Below are 24885 nucleotides of genomic sequence, written 5' to 3' on the forward strand. Positions count from 1 at the left end.
TACATTTTAACCCTCTAAAATTGAAATCTCTTACAAATACAGATGGAATTGGCACAAATAGAAAATTCTGACTGAATTTCTATTGTCTGGTTAGATTGCCTGCATATTTTCTTCCTCACCACTCCATCTACAAAGGACAATGGAAGTGTGTGCCTTTTTGTTCCCATCCAAGTCCCAGAGGCTCTATTTTCTCCTCTATTTTCTCCTCCCCCTTTCCAAATCTAGGCACCAGTACCTCTCAGTTTCTAAAGTTACAATTCATTAGCATCTTTCAGAAATTACACTTCTTAGCTGGTCACAGTGGTACACACCGATATTCCCAGCTACTTGGGAGGTTGAGTCAGGAGGATCACTTGAGCCCATAAATGCAAGGCTGTTCTCAGCAACACATTGAGATCCCTTCTCCTACCCCCAGAAAAAGAGAGAAAGGAAGAAAGAAATTGTATTTCTTTGTCTGGATCATTTCCATTATTCCAAAATTAATTGAGATAATAGAGTTAACGCTTTGAAGACAGAGAAATCTGCTATTTCCCCAGTCTGTTCTAAAAGACGAAAACTGGACCTCCGTGTATCTCTTCATTTTCTGCTCTTTTAGTATCACTCATGGTAGCAAGTTACTTAGTCCTCAGCTCTGCTGTTTTCTCATTTGTGAAATATAGCTTTAGTCTTCAGAAGATTTCAGTATATTTTGAAGATGCAAATAACTGTACAGTATAAGCCACTGGTATTGCGACAGTGCACCTGAACTAGTAAGTAAAGGAAGTCTAGGCATTTGAGATCTTGTTGCTTACCATATTAGTAAGACAGATTTTAAGCTGTTTTTTTTTAACCAACCGTAAGTAAAAATTCTGATCTATTGCTCTCTGCTTGTGAGGCTTATTCTTTGAATGCCAAGAGTTAAAGTGATTAGAAAACTGTTTAGATCAGTGACATTTTACTTACTCATTGATAAAATTTGCCAAATAACTTTATACAAATTTTGACTTGTGTGTGCCTTACAGTGTAACATGGATCTTTATCCTTAGGTTTAATCTACTTCTTAGGAAATGGCTGTTCAGAAAGTCAGAGGTCAGGAAAACACTAGGAATTGTACAGTATTCATTGTGAAGCAATAGGTAACTTATTTTTAGATAGCTCAAGCAGCAACTAATTAATCCTTTTCAGCCAGCTTGTTCTGTACAAGCCATCTAAAACTTTTATCTGAAATTGAGCCATATACATTACAAGTTAGAAAATCAAAAAGAGAGCCGGGCGTGGTGGCTCATGCCTGTAATCCCAGCACTCAGGAGGCTGAGGCAGGAGGATCGTTGCGAGTTCGAAACCAGCCTGGGCTACAAAGTGAGCTCAAGGCCAGCCTGAACTACATAGCGAGACCCTGTCTCAAAAAAACAAAAAACAAAAAAGGCAAAAAGAATGGCTAATATTATCCCTCTAGATGGAAACTATAGTTCATAAAATGGTTTGATGTGACTGGTATAGTCTCTATATATTGTGCCTGTAGTCTATCCTTCTAGTGTCTTAAATTTTTGTTTTCAAGAACTATGGAAACTAAAATGAGCTGCTGCTAATCTTTAAAGGGTTTTAGTTGGTCTCTTGAACTTGAAAATATGCAGTCTAACTACAGGTTGGATTCTGAAAAGTCCTATTGACCCACTTTGGAAACAATACCTATTAACTACATAATCACTATTTAACATTAAATCCTTACAGTCAGATTTATTTTTAATTTTTGACAGTTTTTTCCTCCCCTGAGCATATACTTTATAGGAAGTCATGGATGGTAATTCCAAAAAACAAAATGCTGTGGTTTCTGTCTCATTAGATGTTAGCCTGAAGTACAGCACACTGACTTTCCCATAGACTCAGCTGCCACCTCTTGGCAGCTGGTTTGAGTTTTTCCGCCACCCATATGCTCTTTGGCAAGGACTTTCCATTTCTTTCACCTCCAGTTAGACATAATTTAGACTTCCCTAATGCTGAGCTGATTCACAGTATATGGACTTAAAATGAGATTGCATGTTAACTTCACTTAAGGTAGATCAAGGAATTGTTCTTGTACACTGCTAATCTTCCTTTTTGAGAAGCTAAGAAAGTGTACAGATGGCAGTTTCTCGATCTACATGCTGCCTTTCAAAGGGCCAAAGACCCTGTCTTCCTTGTAGAACTGTCCACTGACTGTTCTGTGTTAAGTTTTCTTTCCATAGACATTTATTTAAAGCATGTAGATCTAACTGTTTGATAGCAGTTGACAAGTTTTCATCTTCTTAAAAAAGGATATCCCAGCATGCCTTGCAATAAAGTTTGCCAGTTTCACTTTTTTTGAGCTTCATTTAAAATCAAGATTGGCTTTAGAGAGAACTATAAACTAAGGCTAATGACTTACTAAAAATTTAAAAGGTGAGCATAGTAATTCAAGTCAAGTTTTATACCTTAATGTTAAACAATGACCATGCAGTTAACAGTTGGTCTTGTACATGTAAAGAGAAAATGTTCCTTTCAAAAGGAAACTGATGGTCTCACTGATGGTAGCCATGGGTCTGGTCTTAGCATCACTAATACTAAAACACCCTAGTATTATATCCTTTGCAAAGGGAAATATACTACATCATCTGTGGAAAATTCTTGACAAAACTAAACCTCTTTCAGTTTTTAAGAAGGAAACAAAAAATTTTAGAATATGGGATATTTTAACAGAAAACTAGTCATCCCAGGTATAGTAGCTCATTTCTATAGTCCTAGCATTCTGGGAGGCTGAAGCAGAGGGATTTGGCCCCATTTGGCCATTAACAAGAACCTGTCTCAAATTTAAAAGAATGGGATGTGATGGCACCTGCCAGTACTTGGGAGGCTGAGGCAGGAAGATCGGCCCAGAGTTTGAGGCCACCCTTAGCTACAAAGTGAGTTAAAGGCCAGCCTGAACTGCATAGTGAGACCCTGTCTCAAAACAGCAACAACAAAAGTTAAAAGTTGGGGGGGACTGTGGATACACCTTACCACCAATAGAGAGGGAGGGAGAGAGAGAACAAGAGTGAGCACTTGACCCCAAGAGAAATCAGTTATCATTGAGCAGGTGGAGTATGGGGGAGCAGAGAGACTGTCCTAGATTAATAGTCTCAAGGAACCTACTAATTTCATGAATCTTGATTCCTTTTCAGGTTTGAAGATTGGGGAATCTATTAGGTCCATAACTATGAAAAAATACCTTTGAGAAAACTGGGGAAGTTTGCATTCAGTCTAAATATTTAATGATACAGAATTACTGTTACTATTCTCAAGTGGTAATGTCATCAAGGTTCTGTAGGAAAGTGCCCTTATTTTTAAAAGATGCATTGTGAAAATTTTATTGCTAAACTCCTGTGTTTGCAACTTTTTTTTTTTTTTTTTTTTTTTTGGTGGTGAGGAAACCGTTTAAAAGTATACATATGTGTATATACAGGGAAAGAAATCTAGTATGGAAAATGAGAAGATTTATTCTAGATGAAAAGTATAGAGATGTTCATTATACTATTCTCTGAAATTTTTACTATTATACTATCCTTTGAAATTTTTTCTATGGTGAAAATAAGGTAACAAGTTGGGAAAATGAATATAAATACAGAAAATACAACAGTGTGCTGGGGGAGAGGCTGGGAGGAGATTTAGTGCATCACTAGAAAGATGAATGTTGTGAGAACCAAGATGTCTTCATTCACCTATACTATTTTGTTCTTTGACTGAGAGGTGAGGGTACCGGAGGCTGAACCTAGGGCCTTATATTGAGCCATATCTCTGGCCCTGTTTGAGACAAGATCTTCCTAAATCACTAAGGCTGGGCTCAAACTTGTGATCCTGTCTCAGTTTTTCAGAATGCTAGGATTACAGACATGCATTACCTTATCTGGCTTTTGTTTTGTTTTTGTTTTTTTAAACAGTCTCCCTGTGTAGCCCAGCCTGGCCTTGAACTCAGTGATTCTCTTGCCTCAGCTGTGGTTTTTATTTTAAAAGTCTAAAACTGATGATAATTCAGGGTAAGGAGAAAAAAGAGAATGAGTGGCATGGTTTTCTAATAATATTGGTAATGGGATTTAGGGAGACAGAGAAGTATGGAGAGGTCAGGCAGCTGGGGAGATACAAACTAAATAGACTGAAACATAGTCTGGAGGTGTATTGCATTCTGTTTAAATCGTGGTTTTCAAAAGATTAGGAAACTCTTCCCTGTCCTACTTACTGCTATTTTTAAAAACCTTTTAATTTTGCCTCTAGCTGGCAGTCAGAAGCCTAGATCACTTGTGTTGTCTAGAGCCTTCAGGAAACAGTGGAAAGCCTGGGAAGTGTCTTGTCTCCTATGAAGAGAGGGAAGAAGAAAGCCATTGGTTCCTGGGGAGAATGTCCAAGCTGATTCTCACCCTGTTAGTGACTTAGCGGTGCAGGGCCTGGTGTTGCCTCATTTCTTCCTCCCATTGACAAGTGTTAAGTCCCATTTTGAATGGAGCTTCTAACTGTGGAATTGGATTCTAGCAGTGTATGTGTATGTGTGTGTGTGTGTGTGTGTTATATCCCGTGACTGTTGAGTCACAGAGAAGGGTAGAGTGGGGGAGGGAGATCAACACTGTGATTAGTCAGCCTGTCCATTCCCACCCCCTAGAAACTCAGGCCCCATCTGGGGATACTGAGAACTTCAGAAACTTGAGACAGGAAAGGAGGGCAGAGAGCAGCCAAAGCCTGCTGAGTCTCAGAAGACTGATTTCTGCACCAGAGAGTGGAAGAAGTAGCTGAAGGGAGATGTGGGTTTGACTCTGTGGCCTGAGGTTGATTCTCTTGAGATAAGTTGTTTTCTGGTGGGTGTGACCAAGGACAGTGTTTTTAGAAAGAGTTGCCCTTCTTTGGGAAATTTTTACCTAGTTCAGATGAAAGATAGTAATTTGGTCTATTTCTTGTATCAAGAAGTTGGTGTTTATTGCTGTTTCTTTGGTTTCATCCAAAATGGGAATCAGATTGATCACTGGTAAGTATCAAGAAAAAGATGTTGCGCTTATTCAGGCTGCCTGCCACAGCCTCTTTCCTGATGAGGAAGTGGTGAGAATACAGTTTTTAAAAGAGTTAGTCTGCCTGGTGGCCTAGGCCTGTAACCCTAGCTTTTGGGAGGCTGAGAGAGAGGATTGCTGTTTGAAGGCAGCCTGGGCAGCATATTGAGACCTCTCAAAAAATCAAAAATAAGTAAATGAATGAATAAATAAATAATCTAAAGGATACTTAAAAAGGGGATTAGAAAAGATATAGAAATCCTGGAAAGTGTTCTAGCATATTGTTTAGTAATTGTGTTAAATTTCTAGCTTCTGATGGTCGCTTTTTTGCTCAGTGCTTAAGTGTTAGCTAAGAAATATGTTGCCTATAATTTCTAAACAGAAAAATTTCTGCATACACCATCATGTACGTATGCAGTGGGACAGCATATATACATTTAGAAAATGTCCCAGAAAGCCAAGAGTGTACAAGAAGAAAGATACTAACCCTTCAAATAATCAGTAAAAAAGACTGATCCTTTCACACACTTGTAGGGTATGCTTTCCTAATGATTTGTTTTACTAGTAATTGCTGTTTACCTTTTAGTCTGCTTCTTCACCCTTAGGCAGAAACATTTCTGGGGAAATTAAAAGCTATTAGATAGGCATGTGAAATAACAAAGATATCTAGTTTAACCTTTAATTTTCAGGTGCCTAATACCCAGATAAGACAATGAAGACTATACTATCTGGTATCTTCCGAAAAGACCAGTGGAGTTCCATGGCAAAGACATTTGCATTATCCTTACACCATAAGTGAAAACACATCAGGATTTCTAAAGGATCTATTTCCTTCCATTGATCTTTCCTGGAGTATTTTAGATACTTACCTAGTGCCTAGTAATTGTGTTGACTAAAGACTATAATGCACAATTGGTATTATCCTGATTAACATTTATGATCATAGATCATGGTAGAATTTTGATAGTTTAAGAGATAGAAGGCTTAAATTGGATAGATCTGGGAAAGAGTATAGCTAAACTTTAACATATGAGTATGTAATCTATGTATTTGTGGAAGGAAGGATGCGCAACTTCCAATAGTAAAAATTATTATTAGGATCAACTAAACAAGTAACTTAAAACAGTTTTTTTCCTGAGGTTTGTAGGTCTATGATCCCTTTCTCTTGGTAAGTTCTGTATAACAACACTTTCAAATCAGTCTTTCACTAGACTTATCACTAGGTAGTAGACGTAAAATACCTCAGAATATTTATTTGGTAGAGCATTTCTTTACCAGTCCTTAGTATTACATAGGAAGAAGTCAGCCATCATACCTGCTAAGCTATTTGAAGAGTGCTTTAAAATAGCACATTAAATTGGCCTGATATTTAATTGGGTTTTTAAGACACAGCAAGTAGACTTCTGTATTTGGATATGCTATTTGAAGAATGGGTCCATCTGACCTTCTAGCCTTTCTCAGCTATGCTATTTATTAGTTCAAGAGTGAAACATTAATGTGCTTGTTCAGTTAGGATAAAGCTGGGTGGTGAGTACATAACAAAATAGTTAACATGAAGGTTTTTACTTTAAAATGCTTTTTTGCTTGGTGTGAACACTCAGAAGGCTGAAGCAGGAGAATCATTGTGAGTTCCAGTCCATCCTGAACTAGGTAGTGAGATGCTGTCTCAAAAAAACAACAACAACAAAAAAGATACTTTTTGCCACTTTATCTATTTTTCCTTCTTGTTACCCATTTGAAGAAACACTGAAGCACACCAATTAGGATTTAGTGATTGAGGAGGTAGAGTGCTTGCCTACCATCTACAAGGCCCTAGGTTCAATCCCAATACTGGAAAAAAATTAACAAGACTTAAAAAATATATAAGCACAAAAAATATGTAGCACAACTTTGAAATTATCTTTTGATTTTCCTTTCCCAAATTGTCCTATTTTGCTTGTATGCAGCGAGTCTAAACAACTCAGAGGCTGTTATTGAAGTCTCATTGGAGAGGGAACCGACATCTCTACACATTGCCTTTGGCAGCATTATCTTATTTACAGTGTGAAAATGGACAGCACTTCAAGAGCTTGTTCACCAAATGGGAAACAGAACAGAGCTAGCGGGCCTAGAAGGCACCCACAGAGCACACATATTCCACTACAGCAGCTGTGATACAAGTTCTCTGCAGCTGAGCCATGTTACAGCAGTGAGAATATAAAAAAGCTGCAAGAATAGCCAGCCACCCATCCGCGTCGTGGCTTGAGCTAGCATTCTGCCCACTTCAAACTTAAATCATATTTATTGTTTGAGAGAGAGGGTGGCAAGGGCACTATCCTGTTTTGTAAGCTGCTTGCTGTACAGTCTAATATTTTTAGATGGGAAAGATTTTACTAAACTTTAGGCTGCTGATGAACTTTTTATTAATATGAGGGGAGATTATGAGTATTAACTAGTTCTTCCGTTGCCAAGAAACATGTCTAGCCTGCCAAGCCATCTCTGGATAACTTTTATCTAAAAGTCTGCAAATGTTATTGAACTTCCCTCCCATACCACACCCCCATGTAGGTGGTTTCTGGGAATGTACCCAGAACCTTCTGAAAAAAAAGATTAACAGGGAAAAGAATCATAAAAGCCAGGAGAGGAGAGCTCCTAAACAAACTGCCCATTCTGTTAACAGAGAGGCGGAGGGAGGAAGAGCTACACTGGAGACTAAAGAGGCACTGATGGTCTCTTGACTGATTCTTTTTTCTACCACCAAAATAACTGCATTTTGGATCAAAGTCATTACCTTGGTCCTGGATTAATCTTCAGTGAAACCAGCTTTGCTAACTGCAGAAGTCATGTGAATGTGCAGTGAGAAGTCCTATGTAGAGCAAATGCTGACCTGTGACCATCTCCACAAGTGGGCTCGTTGTTGTTTTCCCCTTTGACACTTAAGATACTTAAAATTGTAGCACCTAAGCTAAAAAGTGAATTTGGATGTACAAAAATGCTTGCTTATCGTAGTCTTCTGGTACAATGTATGTGGTTCGGTTTGAATCTTCGTTACTGTTTATCTTTGAAGCTTGATTGATCTTATACAAGGAAGAATTTCGAAAATGTCACTTGTCCTACAAATATTTATTGAATGTTGTCTTATATGTATTAAGATTCTGCACTAGATGCCAGGATTACCAGTTTCCCTTTTATGCCTTTAGATTCTGTTCTTAGATTTACTATAGTAAAACGAGCTATGAACTCTACCCCTTCCTTACTTTACAGAGTAACCTAAAGAAAAGAAAAAGAAAAAACAACTTGCCTAGCTAGATATGAAGACAGATGGGTTTTAAATAGAAGTAGACCTAGGTTTTTTCTTTTGAGCCTGCTGTTCAACTGCATTGTCTGTTTTCATTCTTGATGTGAACAAGGCAGGCTAGAGCTAAAAGCAAAAGCCAGTGTTCCCTGCTTACTGTTTTATGCCCTGTGGAGTCCTACCAATTCAGTTTTTGGTTTGTTTATGTTAGTTTCCTGAGTCTGGGTAGCGCACTTAACCTTGATTCTTACTCTATAGACTGGCACTACCCCTGCTGAAGAGTGCTTGTTACAGAAGAAGGGGAAGTTGTGCAAATGCAATGTGTAGTTTACAGTTCTGGTTTGAAAGTGTCTATAACCATGTTGATTTCCATTATGTAGAGATTTTAATCTGTGATAGTATGCATTTGCAAAGATAATTGCTTAAAGATTTAGTGGAATGATTCTCCATGGGAACTTCTTCAGAGTTAGTCAGATTATAGGGGAAGAATCTCAATTCAGATTTGCAAGCCATCCTGTTTATTGCAGGAAAATGAAGTTTATTTTAGATTTTGAAGGAAAAGCTTATTAGAGTTTAAACAGGCATTTAAGAGGAAGATTTAAACCATGTAATAAAATATAGTGTGTCATACACTTTAGAACCATCCATGAATTTGTCTGTAACTAATATTAATTGAAAGCTGTTTACTATTTATTAATTAAAGGCAGTCTTCCAAATATCCTCAAACATCTAGTTCTGATTTGTTTCACTTAAGGAAAAAAAAATTTTTTTATCAAATAATGCTGATATAAATACTTAAGGAAATTTTTAGTTTAAAATTTACCAACTCACTATTTTCTTCAAATACATCTTAATTAGTTAGGATTTACTATAGTGTGTTTTAAAAGTTCCCTTCCATCAGTATATTCTGACATTTTAAATTTTTACTGGGTATGGGAAGTTCTGGGGATATTGCATTGGCTTTTTGAAGCATAGACATATGATTGAGCTCTGAATTTTGGCACCCTAGTGCCCATCACCATTTGTAGGCCTTGCTTCATAAATCTTCAAAAAACAGAAACACTGAAAACTTCAGAATAAGAATGTGCTACAAGAAAATATTCAGGGAAGACAGACCAGAAGCACTTGAGACCATATCTGTTTCCTGATAGCATTGGGGAAAAGGATAAAGACTTCAGTGTATCAAGGTTAAAGCGAGAAGAAAACATAAGCTCTGCCTATTCCCAGCCTCAATTCCTGCTGCAGTGGTTAGAAAGAGTGTTGGCATTCAGAAGTCTGAGAGTAACCTCTGGCCTCCTCGTTTCTGGTGGGAGACTGAAGTGGCTTAGTAGAAGCCACATATGTTGGTCTTTAAGGAAGATGATGGCCTTAAAAATGAATATTTCATAGAATCCCCTGTTGGAAGTTTTCAACGTCTTGTCTTTTTTTTTACAGCAAATCCAGTTTGCTGATGACATGCAAGAGTTCACAAAATTCCCTACCAAGACTGGCCGAAGATCTTTGTCGCGTTCCATCTCACAGTCTTCCACTGACAGCTACAGTTCAGGTATTGTGAGTTTCATGTCCTCGCTGATCTCCTCCCATTCGCTACCTGGTACTCTTCACTGGAAGTTGAAAATAGCTCGTATCAAAACAGGCTGTCAGCTATTAATTAATGATTGGGCAATGGGAATGTGTCCAGCCAGGCCTTGAAACTAGGGAAGCTCTTGTCATCTTGAGACTTTGTGCTATTGACCGTCTCTGTGTGTGGTCCGTGGCCAGTGCCCAGTTGGTAGTGCTGGGCTAATTCCTACTCCCACATTTATCTGCCCATGTTTCTAAGGGAGAGACTCAGTAATAATTTAGCTGACAGAAATGGCCTTGAAAAAGAAGTGTACTTTGAAGCATAATTGCTTTTTTAAAATACACCCTGCCACCTAGCTTTCTTTCTTGTCCCCAAAGCTGCTTGAATTAGAATAATAAAAACTAGTATTCTCATTCCTTTTATTTACTTGGATTACCCTTTATGTTAAAGTGTTCTCTCTTTTAACCTCTGGAGTGCGAAAAATATAGACTATTACATTGTGACTCCAGCACTGTTTATTTTCAGTCTTAGCTGTCTCTAATAAGTAATCTTTTTCTGTTTGAATTGTGTAGAGAGGTTGTTAGAAAATGAATATGAAAATGGACATTGAACCTTAGAACTGAGCAATAGAGGAAACATTAGGAGCATCTAACACAACTGCTCCTTTGTTCAACTGAAGAGTCATTGTTAGAAGATTAAGAAGCATGCTCAAGGTCACAGGTTGCTATTAATGTCAGCAGAGAGATTTGTATGTACCAAAATCCATTTATTGTTTATTACTACAATATTTGTGTTGTTAAATTAAAAACTGGGCTGAGAGTGTAAGGAATGAAAAACAGAAAATAAATAAACATTAAAAATTTACCTCTGCCTTATGCTGCTGCTGACCCTACATAGACAAAAACAAATGGAGGTATATAGGACTAACTACTGAAATAAATGAATATATGGATTCACTCATGGCATGTATTCAAGAAGCAGTTCTAAATATAAAGATGACTATAAATTAAAAAGTATCTTGAGGTGACAGATAAAAAGGTGATAGGTAACCAGCAGTCTAACTATAGCTGAGACAGAAGGAAAATTAATTTTGAAAGGTTTGAGTTGTGAGAAGAAAGTGGAATGAGTGAAAAAGTTTTCAGAACCTTTATGATCATGTTATAGAAACCTGTTAGAGCATTTTAAAAAAGCTTATTGGCAGAGTTAAATTGTCACAGTACAGGTAATAACCTTTAGTGGTAGTTGTGTTACCTGAACTTCTGTCCTTTCGAGCACCTATATATATAGAAGTCAGTGAGGATCTTGATGCACTGGCAGAAGTAGTGGTGAAGAGCACTCACTTCAGAGAGGAAAGAAGTGACGTAAGAGGTAACAGAGTAATTGTGTGTCTTCCTACAATTTATCTGAAGGATATATTAAGGTTTTATGTACAACTCTTATTTAAAGTCAGCCCTCTTGACAGGCTTTCCCAAGGCTAGCAACAGAATCAGATCTGCTGTCTTTCCGTGCCATTTCTTTCCTTCTCTGTGTTCCTTAAGCACAACACAGTGCTTTGTAAGACTCCTTACTTCGATCTGTATCAGTATTGCTCCGAGTACAGTCTTCTGATCAGCAGCATCAGCAGCACGTGGGGACTTGCTGGAAATGGTAGTTCTTAGACATCTTGAGAGCACCAAATGGGAAACCTTGGCTCTGAGGCTTTGCAGTCTTTTTTAAAAACTTTCCATAGGCTTCTGACAGATGCTTAAGTGTGAAAACCAGTGATCTTTACAAACAGCGTTCCTTATTTCCCCAAAGTTACTCTTCCATTTTTGTCAGGTCTGGTTCAAATCCAGATTGGAACCAAGTATTTCTTTTATCTGAGATTATTACAGGTGCTAGAGGATTAGGGTCCTTGGCTCCTTTTCACAGGTGCTAAGCACAGTTTTGTTAAAGTGGGTAAAAACACAATGCTGAGCAATACACAACTGTTTTTTGTTTATATCACCTTTTAGACCCTGGAGGAATAGAATGAGAGTGATACCAAAGAGAGCTCCAATTAAAAGTGTTCACTATGCTTAAATTGTGACAGCCCCTCGGCAGTGGTACTGAGTGGAGATGGGGCCACTGAAGTCGGTTTGTCTGTCCGTGTTTCTTTCTGTATTGGCTCTAGCTGCATCCTACACAGATAGCTCTGATGATGAGGTTTCCCCCCGAGAGAAGCAGCAAACCAACTCCAAGGGCAGCAGCAACTTCTGTGTGAAGAATATCAAGCAGGCAGAATTCGGACGCCGGGAGATAGAGATTGCAGAGCAAGGTAAAGAGAGGAGGTGGGCAGAAGACTCACAGCAGCCCTCTGCGGACCGTCAGCCTCCATAGACAGTTTACAGCTGGAGAACTGGCTTGGAAGTGTCCTGGGAAAAGACAGTTCCCTGAGCTTTCGGATAAACGCTCTCTGTGTGGAGCTTGAGCCTCAACACTCACACTCTTTGTTTTCATGTCTTCCTGTTCTCAGCGTGTGCTATTTAAACAGAGTAGTTTCTGTTTTTCTCCCCCTTGACACCATATTCACAGATCTACAGTACAGAATCAGCAAGTCCTGGATTACTATTAGGGGCTAATTATGTGGGATCTCATTGAAGATGCCACCGCCAGAGGCTGGGATTCCCAGAGGCAGCTGACGTGGGAAGGTTCTAAGCTAGGGATGTGGTGACCCAGGGTCTTGTTCGGTCCTGAGCACCCTCTGCTAGGACAGGGTAAAAGTTACTGGCAATCAATTAAATCTTAATTTCTCTATCCACCCTACTGCCGGGAAGGGCTCTTTACTCCTATTGTTTTTACATTGAAGGCATACTGTGTTCTGACTGTGTCAGACGGAATGATGCAGTAGGGTAAGACAACAACAACAAGAAAACAAGTACATGGCTTCCCCTGCTCTGATGATTATGTGTGAAAGTTCGTTAGCCAGTATGCTTAACTATTTCCCTCTCCTCCCAAATGACTAATGAGACTTAACCCTCCATGTGGGTCAGTATTGAGAACTTCATTCCCTGTTCAGTCCTCTGCACATAAAGCAGAACAGAAGAGGAAAAGAAAAATGCCAACTGGTTGCCTGACAGCTTTCTTTTATGACTCTGCTGCTGCTGAAGCTGCCAGTCATCAAAGAAGTGTGCTCAGTTTTCCTGCCTCTTCTCACCATACAGACCCAGGGCAGCCCTACCTGGGGGTGGGCAGGAATAGAGTGTGTGGCTAGTGCAGACCTAGCTCAAATCCTCTGTTCTTTCACAGACATGTCTGCTCTGATTTCACTCAGGAAACGTGCTCAGGGAGAGAAACCCTTGGCTGGTGCTAAAATAGTGGGCTGTACACACATCACAGCCCAGACAGCGGTGAGTTTGTTGAAAGAAAATAAAGGGATTTTTGATAAAAGGAAGAAAGAAACCAGGGTTTTCCCTCCCAACTTGCTTCTCCCTTGCTATCTAGCTACCTTCTGAATGCTAACTATTAAATAGGACCCCTGTGAGATCTCCCACAGTATTGTTTGTTTTGTTTTATTTGAATCAGTGAACCCTTAGCAAACCTGATATAAAAAATTTGGAAATATTATTAAGACTTTCAGTATAAATACCAGTGTGCCTCGCTGCTTGATTGTACCTTGTATTTATCTTTGTATGTAAATATGGGACTAAATATTTAACCTGGGCCTTCATGCTAAGCTACATCTCCAACCCTTTTTTAATTTTTTTCTTTGGTAACAGGGTCTTGCTAAATTGCCCAGGCTAAGCTTGAATTTTCAGTCCTTCTGCCTCAGCTTCCCAGTACACTGGGACTACAGGTGTCTACTGGATTATACCCTTTTATAATGAATGCCCCAGTGTAGCAGCGATTGCCACAGAGTGCTGAATGAAGCTTTCCCAGGCCCCTTTCTTAACCTCTTGTCCTACACATCCATACAGGTGTTGATTGAAACACTCTGTGCTCTGGGGGCTCAGTGCCGCTGGTCTGCTTGCAATATCTATTCAACTCAGAATGAAGTGGCTGCAGCACTGGCTGAAGCTGGTAAGCTCAGTTTTTTTCACTACATTTGCCTGAAATGAATTATCTAGACATACTTTTTATGTATCAAAATTGTCATTACATTATCATGTACATCTAAGGACTGTAAAATTTGAATGATAATAAAAACATCAACAGGAAGAAAATAGATAATAAAAGCAAGTCTCTGCGATAGAGTATTATGTAGTCATGAAAAATAATCTTTGAAAAGTTCAGGAACATGTGGAAATGCCCAATTTTGACATTAAATGAGCAAAGAAGAATATTAAACTGTATGAATTCACCTGGTTTATTTTCATCAAGTCTCATCAATTTGGAGAGAACATAAGTGAGCAATACCTTTTATATTGATAATATCCCACTGAAAATATATGCTCTTCTGTACGTTTATCAGATACAAAATAATTTGTATTGCAAAACTGTTAGTCAACATAGAGTCTTTCTGAGAACCTGCCATCTCCTAGGACTTTCAGAAAGTAACATATAGTATTACTTTTGTCTTTCTTGCTTGTTCTCATCTGGTAAGTGTTTATTGTAGAAAATTTAGGAAATTGAAAAACATTTATAATCCGGTTACATAGAGCTATCTGATGAACTTGTCCCTTTTTTCTGTTTTACATTGATGAACTAAATTTTAGTATGTAGACATTCTTCAATATACAAATATTCCTTGGTTAATGACCAAGTCCTGTCTCTGTGGCTAAGTCATTAAATGAATTGGTCACTAAATAAGAAATTATATGTAATGTATACTGTGTAATATTTAGAACATGAAAATAGGCAAAGGGAACTCCAACTTGATAACTTTGCTTTCATTTGCATAACTCTTATACTCAGTACTATAATGTATAATAACATAAAACTACAGTACTGTATTAAGAAAAAAACAAGACATTAGGGCTTTGTAAACCAAATGTACAGATTGTACCAAAAAAGATGAGTCATAAATTCATGAGGCAGGTCATAAGTCCAAACAGTGCGCATTAGTTGTCTGAACAGTCATTAATTAACACAAATAGATCATTAACAAGGAATATCTGGATAACTGAGTAGTCATTTTCTGTATCACTGAAAACTGACAGCACCATTTGTACTGTTTGTTCAATATGGTCATGTGACTTTATTTTCCTGATGTTGAATATTTAGGTTGTTACAAGATGTTTGTTCACATAGTACTCCAGCCAGGTGTGGTGCCACACATCTATATTCCCAGCACTTGGGAGACTGAGGCTGGAGGATCGCCGCAAGTGTTTGAGGCCAGCCTTGGCTACATAGTCCTTGGCTACATAGTGAGTTTAAGCCCGGCCTAAACTATATAATGTGAGATTCTGTCTCAGAAAAATCCAGATGATGATGATGATGATGATGATGATGATCCAGAGAACAACTTTGTTTTGATCCCCCTTTTATTTCATCTCCTTATGATAGAGTTCAGAGTATAAAATTGGCCCAGTGAGAGTAAATATTTAAGTTTTTTGCTCACCAGAGTAGTCTCTGTTTTCCTTTCCTCTCCACATGGATCTCAGAAATTGTTACTGGTAAATGACATGCCTCCTGGGAAGAAGAATTAGCTAATTTATTTCTATCTCTATAGGAGTTGCAGTGTTTGCTTGGAAGGGGGAGTCAGAAGATGATTTCTGGTGGTGTATTGACCGCTGTGTGAACATGGATGGGTGGCAGGCCAACATGGTAATAATGCATGTCCATCTTACATTTTTGGTTATAGATTTATTTCATTTTTTCCACCAAAGCATGATTCCCTAAATATGTTTTGAGTGTTTGGTCTTATACACTGACTTTGTTGCTAAATATTTAGTTTGAAATCTACTCAGAATGGGTCAGAGATGTGCAAGGCCCTGGATTTTATCCCAGCAACAAAAAAAAAGAAAAAAGAAAGAAAGAGAAGAAAAGGAAAAAGATAGGTCTAGTACTAAATGGAAAGGTGGGGGAAGGGTAATACTAGCTGAACATGTGGCTCAAACACAGCAAACGAAATAGAAGGAAATGATGTGGCCCCTGTGTGGAGTAGGAATCTGATTTCTTTCCTTCCTGCCTGCCCCAGCTCTCACTTTTTTGCAAAGGGGATATATTTCAAGACTCTAGACTAAAAAGGAGTCTGCAACTAGCCTGATACTCTTCATGATAGCCTAGAGCAAACATAGGAATCATTTAAACCACTTTCAACAACAAATCCAACTATATTTCCACTGTCCCAAGCCTGTTCAAGAAGCTCTAAGGACTGCTCTTCCAAAAACACAGGGCTGTCTCACTAGTACAGAAAGTGGGCTCAAAGTTCCCCCCAGCTCTAGCAGCCTGAATGCCCATAGAAGTCTTCTGGCTGTTCTGTAGATCCTGGATGATGGGGGAGACTTAACCCACTGGGTTTATAAGAAGTATCCAAACGTGTTTAAGAAGATCCGAGGCATTGTGGAAGAGAGCGTGACTGGTGTGCACAGGTAACAGATTCTGGAGTAGCTGCCCCTTGTGTCCTTGCCTCAGCAAATTCTCCTGATCTCTGTTAGGCTTTAGGGCTGTGTCTCAGATGTGCAATAACGAAATGGGAATATCTTCAGTAGATAAAACTGAGTTTTTACTCTTGAAAAATTAAGGTGATGCTAGAAGAAAGTTTTCAGGTTCTAGTTGACACATTTTTCTCTCTTATTTACTTCCCTGAGTAATTCTAAATAGTGTTCTGGGCCAAGGGAGTAAGGAATGAATGCTATCTTGAAAAACTCAACATTGTGTTATAATTTTGTGTTTGGAATATGAAAAACTGTAAAACTACGTATTATTACAAAAAGTGAAACTGGGTAAAATAATCTTAGCTTGAAGAAAATTCCTAAAATATACCTAGAAGTATTTCTCAATTAGAGAGTGCATTGCACGTGCTTGCGTGTTCACACACACACCAAATCAGGATTCATTTATCAGAAGTAGGCATGGTTGTAAAAATGAAGAAATGCGGCCTAAGGATGTGATATCCCCTTTAAGGAATAGAATTAAACTTCTTCAACTGAAAGGCTTCTTATGGTCCTTCCAAAATTTAAAGGTAGAGGGAAAAGGATGAAAGTCAGGAGAGATGATAAGGAAATGATGATGTTTACTAGTATCTTTGGGCAGTAATAAAGACTGGGACGGGCAGCATAGAATTTGAAAAGAATGACACTGATTTCGCCATGTATTACGTTTTTGCAGCTCACTTGGTTTTTGTTTGTTTTTGTGGCCTCTTGTCCTTTTAGGCTATATCAACTCTCCAAAGCTGGGAAGCTCTGTGTTCCGGCAATGAATGTCAACGATTCTGTTACCAAACAGAAGTTTGATAACTTGTATTGCTGCCGAGAATCCATTTTGGATGGGTAGGTTGAAATGTACATATATTCAAACTTTTTAAAGGGGTTAGAGTTAGATTGGGTTTCAGTGTTAGTCTGGTATCATTGCAGTCTTGTCTCCTGGACTTCTTTTTGCTTTAAAACCACACTTTAACTTTTTTCAGAGGGCGTGAGTTGAACTTTGAGTTGAACCCTTATGTTTCCACAGCCTGAAGAGGACCACAGATGTGATGTTTGGTGGGAAACAAGTGGTGGTGTGTGGCTATGGTGAGGTAAACAGCTGAGCCTCAATATCTCTGTCCCTTGGTAGACATCTTAGAAATACTGGGTGGATGAAAAAAAAATATTGGGTAGTATGAGAATAATAGCAAAAGTCTTATTCAGACTCATGAATAGAGACATACAAAATGAATTGAGTTCTCCAGTATCACCAGTTTGTCCTGTGAAATGAAATATCAGCATCATTTTTCTCTTAATTGTAACAGCAACCTTCTGTAGGATGTAATACAAGTGAATATACAGGGTTTTAACCTCACACATGACATACAGTCGTAGGAAGGAGCATACGGTTGAGTGTCTCTGAACCAGAATAAGTTACGTATTTTATTAATCTAGCAATGGCCCACAGAAATTCTTGAACTGGGAGGCTGTTGTTGAATAGATGCAAATACGAATTACCAGTTTTTTCTGGAATAAGAAATTAGAGGTTACAGGCCTTATTTTCCTAATAATATCAGTTATCCAAAACCTCATGCTTGCTATGACACATCTGCTAATTACCTCTCCCAGTGAAGTTCAGAATGTGATCTGGGTCTGTTTCTGCTCTGCTTGGGGTTGGAGCCTCCCTGCAAGTGCTCACTATATGATTGGTGATACCAGGAATGTTAATTTCTGTCTCCCAAAGAGCCTGACTCCCCAGCAGACGTGCTTTGCATCAACCTGGTAACCTGACCTTTCTTATGATTGGCAGGTAGGGAAGGGCTGCTGTGCGGCTCTCAAGGCCCTTGGAGCAATCGTCTACATCACAGAAATTGATCCCATATGTGCTCTGCAGGCCTGGTAAGAATAGAGTGATGATAATACTATTAGATTCACTCCATATACTTTGTGTTCTGAGATACTTTCTATTCATCACTTTTTTGTAGAATACGCCCAGGGATAGAGAGGACTTGCATTGCTCCATCCTTTCACTCTAATCCTGGGGTCTCCTAGCCTCTTCACGTTATCTCTTCCTAGATGGAGTCTTAGGGCTCTGAAGAAGCCAGCATGTGTGTATATAGTTTGGCAAGCCTATCACTGGCATCCCGAGGAGATAGCGCTGGCTTTGACTTTAGAGGAGGTTTTGTTGTCTCACTCTGTGACCAGCATCCCTCCCACTGCCTCCCTGCTTTGCTCATAGTGTGTCTTCCTTTTGTTCCAGCATGGATGGGTTCAGAGTGGTAAAACTAAATGAAGTCATCCGGCAAGTTGACGTTGTAATAACTTGCACAGGTATGTGTCATGCGTTGGTGTTAACTTCACAGCTAACTTCCAGAAGGGACCTGACTTTCAGATACTGTATAAACGGGGGCTCAGTATAAAGCCTTAGATCTGTAGTAACCTATCAGAACCTTAGCATGTTTTTCAGAGGGAAATTCCTTTTTTCCCTGGTTAATTTTTATACTGCCATTTTTCCCCTCAGCAGGAGGTAGAGACAGGGAAGGAACAGGGAGGTGGGTGAGACACCACAGGGTCCTCAGAGCATGGTGAGTGAGGAAGGTGCAGAGCCATCGCATGTCCAGTTGGGGTCAGCTCTGCCTGCCTCTTGAAGCTCCTGCACCCAGCTGGGTCCCACCTGGAGCCCTCAGGCTGGGGAATAGTCACCTGGTCCTCAGGCTTGGCCTGTCCCCTGGGTTTTCTTTATTTCCTCAGATAGTATCTACTTCAACTGCACGTCAGCCTCGTCAAGATTGTCATTGATGATCACTAGCTGCTGTGTACATTTCTCCTAGTGTAAAAAAGCTCTTTAAAACCAGCATGTTTCCTCCTGTGTTCTAACCAAAAACTGTCAGTGCCTTTGTTCCCCAGTATCTTGTATCTCTTCCCTCAGCCACCCATCTTTATTTTTAGGAAATAAAAATGTAGTGACTCGGGAGCACTTGGATCGCATGAAAAACAGTTGCATCGTATGCAATATGGGCCACTCCAACACAGAAATTGATGTGGTAAGGCTTCTGTCAGTTTTGCTAGTTCTTTTTCCTCTGCCTTCCATTGGAGCCATAGTCAGCTGTGCCTTCTTCCTTTCAGACCAGTCTCCGTACTCCAGAACTGACGTGGGAGCGAGTACGTTCTCAGGTGGACCATGTCATCTGGCCAGATGGCAAGCGTGTCGTCCTCCTGGCGGAGGTACACAGAAGACTCTTGGCAGAGCGGTGCAAGCAGTGTATTGGACCCACAGAGGGAGGGGAGGCAGCGGGAAAGTACTGGGCCTGTGTGCACCTGAAATCTATCTTAGGATGAAAGGATATTTCTCAAATAGTCTCTTCCACAAAATAGAGTCCAAAGAGTATCTACTTTTTACTAAGTAACATATTATTTCCTGACCATAGCTGATTTTCAGCCTTTCACACTCAGACGGATTTGCAGAAAATAGGATAAAAGCCAGAGTCCCAATCTGGAAGTGTAATTCCTCCTCTTCCAACTGAGTATAGAGGGGTATGAAGTCCTTTCCTGCATTTACTTGACTTGTATTTCCCTGGAATCTGAGAGGAGCAACAGTTCACCCCAGGATTCTCTCTTACCTCTCTAGGGTCGTCTGCTCAATTTGAGCTGCTCCACAGTTCCCACCTTTGTTCTGTCCATCACAGCTACGACACAGGTATGCAGCAGAAGGCCCATTTACCTTCAGGCGAGCATGGATGAGATTTCTCATGAGAGTGTGCTGTGGTACATACTTACCAACCTGTTCTTTTCTTCAGAAGTTGCTGAGACTTAGACTTTCTCAGTCACTGTTTCTCTGAATTGTCTGTTCAGTGAAGTATAGTGTTCCAGCTTAATTATATTTAACTTGTTCTTTTTTCAGGAACTAAACAAAAGCATATGTAAACCCTCTTACAGTGTGTGCTGTCCTTTAATATAAGCAGAGTCCTAGTGTTGTCATGAGGACAGGTTACTGTAGTATTTGTCCCAAGTCATTGTTAAACTTTCTTTAATTTTTATATTCTTATGAAATGATTTTATTTTCTGGCCCTCTTTTCCCATGTTAGGCCTTGGCACTGATAGAACTCTATAATGCACCAGAAGGACGATACAAACAGGATGTATACCTACTTCCTAAGAAAATGGGTGAGTTGGCCAGGGATTTAGAGTAGCAGCACAAGCACTTGCCTGGCAATTGCAAGGTCATGAGTTCGATCCCTGGTACCAAAAAAAAAAAAAAACAAAGACAGAAAATGGGTGAGTAAAAAACAGGAAACCTACATTGATCCCTAGATGGCTACATTGTTTGATAAAATGACTGTTATGAAGAGCACAGATTTAGAGTCAGAGTTCTGATTTTCCTTCTAGTGTTTACTAGTTATTTGACCTCAGGATAAGCTTAATATCCATGAATCTCCTATTCTTTATCAATTAAGTGAAAATAATAATAAACATTGCAGGTTGTAGGAATGACAACTAATGAGTTACAGTGGTTTAAAGTGGTTGCTCTTATTGTCACATAGCTTTATCAAAATGAGTAAACTTCTAGTGTAGTTGAGTATAGCCTGGGGCCAAATAAGAGAAACAGAACCAAGTTTTCTAGTCCATCCTTTGTCTCACCTCCTATGCAACAGGTGTTTATTCTAGAAGACAGTTTAGTTCATGTGATATAATGCATCTCTTATACTTTCTGTGTCTATATCCATCTCTCATCTCTTACTGGCCAGTCCAAATGCCTGACTTAAAGCTAAAAAGTATCTTGCTTTGGTCACCTGCAACCTCAAATTTTTTTTATTCATATTCATAAAAGGAAATTATGGTAGCCACTGTTGATTTCCTATTATCTTATTTTGTCTTATTTTCCTATTGTCTTATTTTGAAGTTGTTTTGAAGTATCACTTTTACTGTTTTGTTTAGATTAGTTTTATTCTGTTTCATTTTACTTGGGTTTATTCTCTGTTAATTTTTTTTTTTAAAGGAAATTTACTATGGGAAAGTAGTAAATTTGTGCTAGTTACCATAGAAATCCATGATCTTGAGATTCAGTTACTTTATAGATCTTATCCTAAATAAATGCTTATGACACAAAGCTCTCTCTTCTGGCATCTGCTTGGATTCATAATTCGATCATAATTTAATCTATTATGGAGGTTGCTGCAGGAAGGTGGGAGTAGAGTATGAAATTGTGGCTGCTGAGGAGAAGCCAAAACTTTCACCAGAGAAGAATAGGGAGGTATAAGCCTACACCATTTTGTCACTCTACTAAGTGACTTTGTAAATGCACTTGGGTAATACTGAGACAGGTACCCTGCCAGAAATGTAGCTTTCAAGACTTTTTAAATTTATAAGTATTTCAAGTTTTGGATTCTTTAAAAGTTATTGCAATCTTACCCTCTTTCCCAAAAAGCTACAAATGAAGTCCAGAGAGTGGTTACCCTGAAACTATTTGACAATCCCGTCTCTACTTTTCTAGATGAATATGTTGCCAGCTTGCACTTGCCATCATTTGATGCCCACTTGACAGAGCTAACAGATGACCAAGCAAAATATCTGGGACTCAACAAAAATGGGCCATTCAAACCTAATTATTACAGGTAATTTAGAGCAAATCAGTGAAAAGCTTTCGTCCCCAATATTAAACCAACCACTCTACCCAGCTTGCTTTCTTCATGTAGGAAGCCTGAAGAGTGTAAGAACTTTACTCCAAATTAACAGGGACAATGCTGGATGTATACCTTAGTGATAATGGAGCTTGCCTAGCATGCATGAGGCTTTGGGTTCAATCTCCGGTATCACAAGGGGGAAAAAGTATACAGAAAAATTTTCATATTATACATTTAGTAGTAAATATAGAGAAGTAAGTGCATTTTGAGTTTTGAAGCTTAGGCCTCACCCCAGAGATTCTGCTGTACTTGATTTAGGAGGAGCACCAGGAACTTTGTAAAAGCTCCCCAGACTATTACAAATACAGTTGAAAACCACTGGCTTATATTATCAGAGAACAGCAAAAGTGGCATTGTCAAGGACCATGCAGAAGAACAGAAACAAACGATACCCTTTGGGTTGACTGCAGAGATTCTTGGACAAGTAGATACTATTGTCTCTGATTCTTTTCAGAACTCTCATAAGGAAAATATAAATGGTAACCAGTTAATCTCTCTCTTTACAGATACTAATGGACCATATTACCAACGACCAGTCCATGTGAACCACATGACTCTAAAAGAAATATTTTTAAAACAACTTTTATTTTCCTTTTATTCTTTTCCTCTTGATTTTTTTTCTATAATTTCATTCTCATTTTCTCATCACATTATTTGAGTTTTGCAGACCACACAGGAACTTGCTTCATGGCTCTTTAGATGAAACTGAGGTTTAAGGTTCCTCACCCTGATCACTAAGGAAGGATTTCACGGTCCAGACCCAGAAATGTGATTCATTCTTTACCATGTCTGGGGATTTTAGTCTTAATTTTATACCTTATTAACAGGATATGCTAAGGTACCTTCTAAGTGAACAATCTGCAGTGTCTAAATTGCCTTAAAGGAGCCCATTGCTTAGCTGCTAAAATCACTTCTTTAGAGGAGCAGGGATGGTACCTACCAGCCGGGTAGGTGAGATATAGGTGGTGCATGTTAATTTCCCTTAGAAATTCCAAGCCCTGTTTCCTGTGTAAAGGTGGTATGTCTGGTTCAGAGATGTGTACCTAGTGAGTGTTGCTTGTTAAGATCCAGTAGACCCACTTGAATTTATAGTACAACGCTTCCTCCACACCCTCTAGTCTCTCTGTTTTCTAGTTTTTAACTAGACTGCATTCTATCAAGTTGAGTTTTGTACCCTAGCATTTATTTCTGTTGTATTTTGTAAAAACTAAGGAAAATTTTTTAGTGTTAACACTGAGGAATGGCTTGAGTGGCTAGTTGTTACCAATTTCTCTTTTGAACCTTTGGAGCTAAGAACACAGACTGAGTTTAGAGAAATGCCAGTCTCAAACTCTGAATCTGTGTGTTTTTAGTCCTTAGTTTATAGCATCAACAAACTGGAGCCATAAGCAAATTCTTTCAGCTCTGCCCCATACAGCTTACGCTGAAGGCAACTTTCTTGAGCCATTACTCAGTGTAAAGCACTGAGCTCTATCTAGGATTTAACCTTTAAGAGCAAAGTTCTGATCAGCTGTGCTTCTGCAATCTAAAATATTTAGAGGGAGGTAGGTGTGGTTGGGAGGAAGAACCATAAACTGGGCCTGGTGAAACAATCTAACTCCATATAATTTTCCTGGACTGTAGGCCCTGTATCATAATATCTTTACAGAAATGGTACCATTTTAGATTGATACATACCACCAAAAGAAGTTTATTAACCAAGATCTTAAAGGAGAGTTGTCGTGTAGAGAAAGGAGTCAGTACATCTTGACTCATACTCTGAAAGAGTCCCCAGAAAGGTGCTCTCAAAGATCAGAGAGATGTAGTCCCCATGCCATGCACCCTGCTTACAGAACTTCTGCATGGTCAAATGAGATTTATGCTCATGAGCTTTAAGTATATAATTATCCAGGGTTTCAAATCCTCAACTTATTCTAGCTTGTGGTCCTTCAAAATTGGATCATACATTAGTGCTAGATTCTAGAAATTTTCACTTCTCTTTCCACTGATCAGAGAAACAGATGTTAGAAACAGAAATACAAGAAAGAAATGCTTTTACCCTGCAGCTTTCTAGCAGGGACAACTATCTTGCCAAAACTTTTTTGCCCTTTTCTCTATTTCTCCCCACCCGGTCTCATCTCCTTGCCAGTGTGACCGTGCTTTCTTCTCTGTAGATGCTAACAGTTGAAGCCCTTATCCCTAAGGCACTTAACCAGCCAATCAGAACACCTTATCTGTTAGGGGAGATAACCTGGCCAATAGTGTACCTATGGGGCAGCTCTGCTGGAAGAAGGGGCCCACATCCTGCTGCCCTCTGGTCTGCCCTCTGGTCCTGTATCTATTAATGTGTCCATAGGAATAATAGGTAAGGGCTCCATCTCTGTCAAGCCATGTAACAAAGGACACTGGAAAATACCTGGCATCAGAGGGAGCGTGTGGAGAGCAACTTGGGAGGAAAAGTTCATTTTGTATTAAATGATTTTTAATGAATGCAATATTAATCCTTGCAGATGAGCAATAATCATTAAAGTCAATTAAAATGATAAGACCATATTGTAGTCTGTGTCATCATTGATGAAGTTGTAAAACTTCATTAGAACCTCTTTTCTAGGATGGGACAAGTGATTCTTGGCTTAGTAGTGTTTAATAGATTTGTCGAGTACCAAATGTAGACATAGGTTGGATGTTGTACTGTTCATTAATATTTTTTTGAAACAATCTAGGTCGGTTGTCCAAACTGTCATTGAACTTCTGGGTGAAAGCAGTCCTCCTGCCTCAGCCTCCCCAGTAGTGGGGACTGCAGGCATGCACCACTGGACCTGGCTATCAGAATCTTAAATTGCTATAAATTGGATGCTAA

The 24885-nt window shown here is 39.1% G+C and overlaps 1 protein-coding gene across 2 annotated transcripts in view; it reads left to right on the forward strand.

The window, feature by feature from the left end:
- Ahcyl1 (adenosylhomocysteinase like 1) overlaps positions 1–24576 on the forward strand; it is a 38162-nt gene extending 13586 nt beyond the window's left edge. Inside the window, exons 2-17 of one of the 2 annotated variants that reach the window (XM_005007860.4) lie at positions 9712–9823; positions 11994–12137; positions 13109–13209; positions 13777–13879; positions 15471–15565; positions 16226–16332; positions 17116–17232; positions 17414–17477; positions 18176–18264; positions 18626–18696; positions 19315–19409; positions 19492–19590; positions 19994–20062; positions 20451–20529; positions 21857–21977; positions 22553–24576. In XM_005007860.4, coding sequence (XP_005007917.1) covers positions 9712–9823; positions 11994–12137; positions 13109–13209; positions 13777–13879; positions 15471–15565; positions 16226–16332; positions 17116–17232; positions 17414–17477; positions 18176–18264; positions 18626–18696; positions 19315–19409; positions 19492–19590; positions 19994–20062; positions 20451–20529; positions 21857–21977; positions 22553–22559 — 1473 coding nt within the window. In that variant the 3' untranslated portion in view covers positions 22560–24576. Of the gene's footprint in view, positions 1–9711; positions 9824–11993; positions 12138–13108; positions 13210–13776; positions 13880–15470; positions 15566–16225; positions 16333–17115; positions 17233–17413; positions 17478–18175; positions 18265–18625; positions 18697–19314; positions 19410–19491; positions 19591–19993; positions 20063–20450; positions 20530–21856; positions 21982–22552 lie in introns of those variants that run through there. The other variant, XM_003479215.5, reaches the window with a different exon arrangement.
- The last annotated feature ends 309 nt before the right edge of the window (positions 24577–24885 follow it).

This window comes from Cavia porcellus, unplaced genomic scaffold (genome assembly GCF_034190915.1).
Source record: "Cavia porcellus strain 051 isolate PalLab524CR breed Dunkin Hartley unplaced genomic scaffold, mCavPor4.1 scaffold_1, whole genome shotgun sequence".
Classification (NCBI taxonomy): Eukaryota; Metazoa; Chordata; class Mammalia; order Rodentia; family Caviidae; genus Cavia; species Cavia porcellus.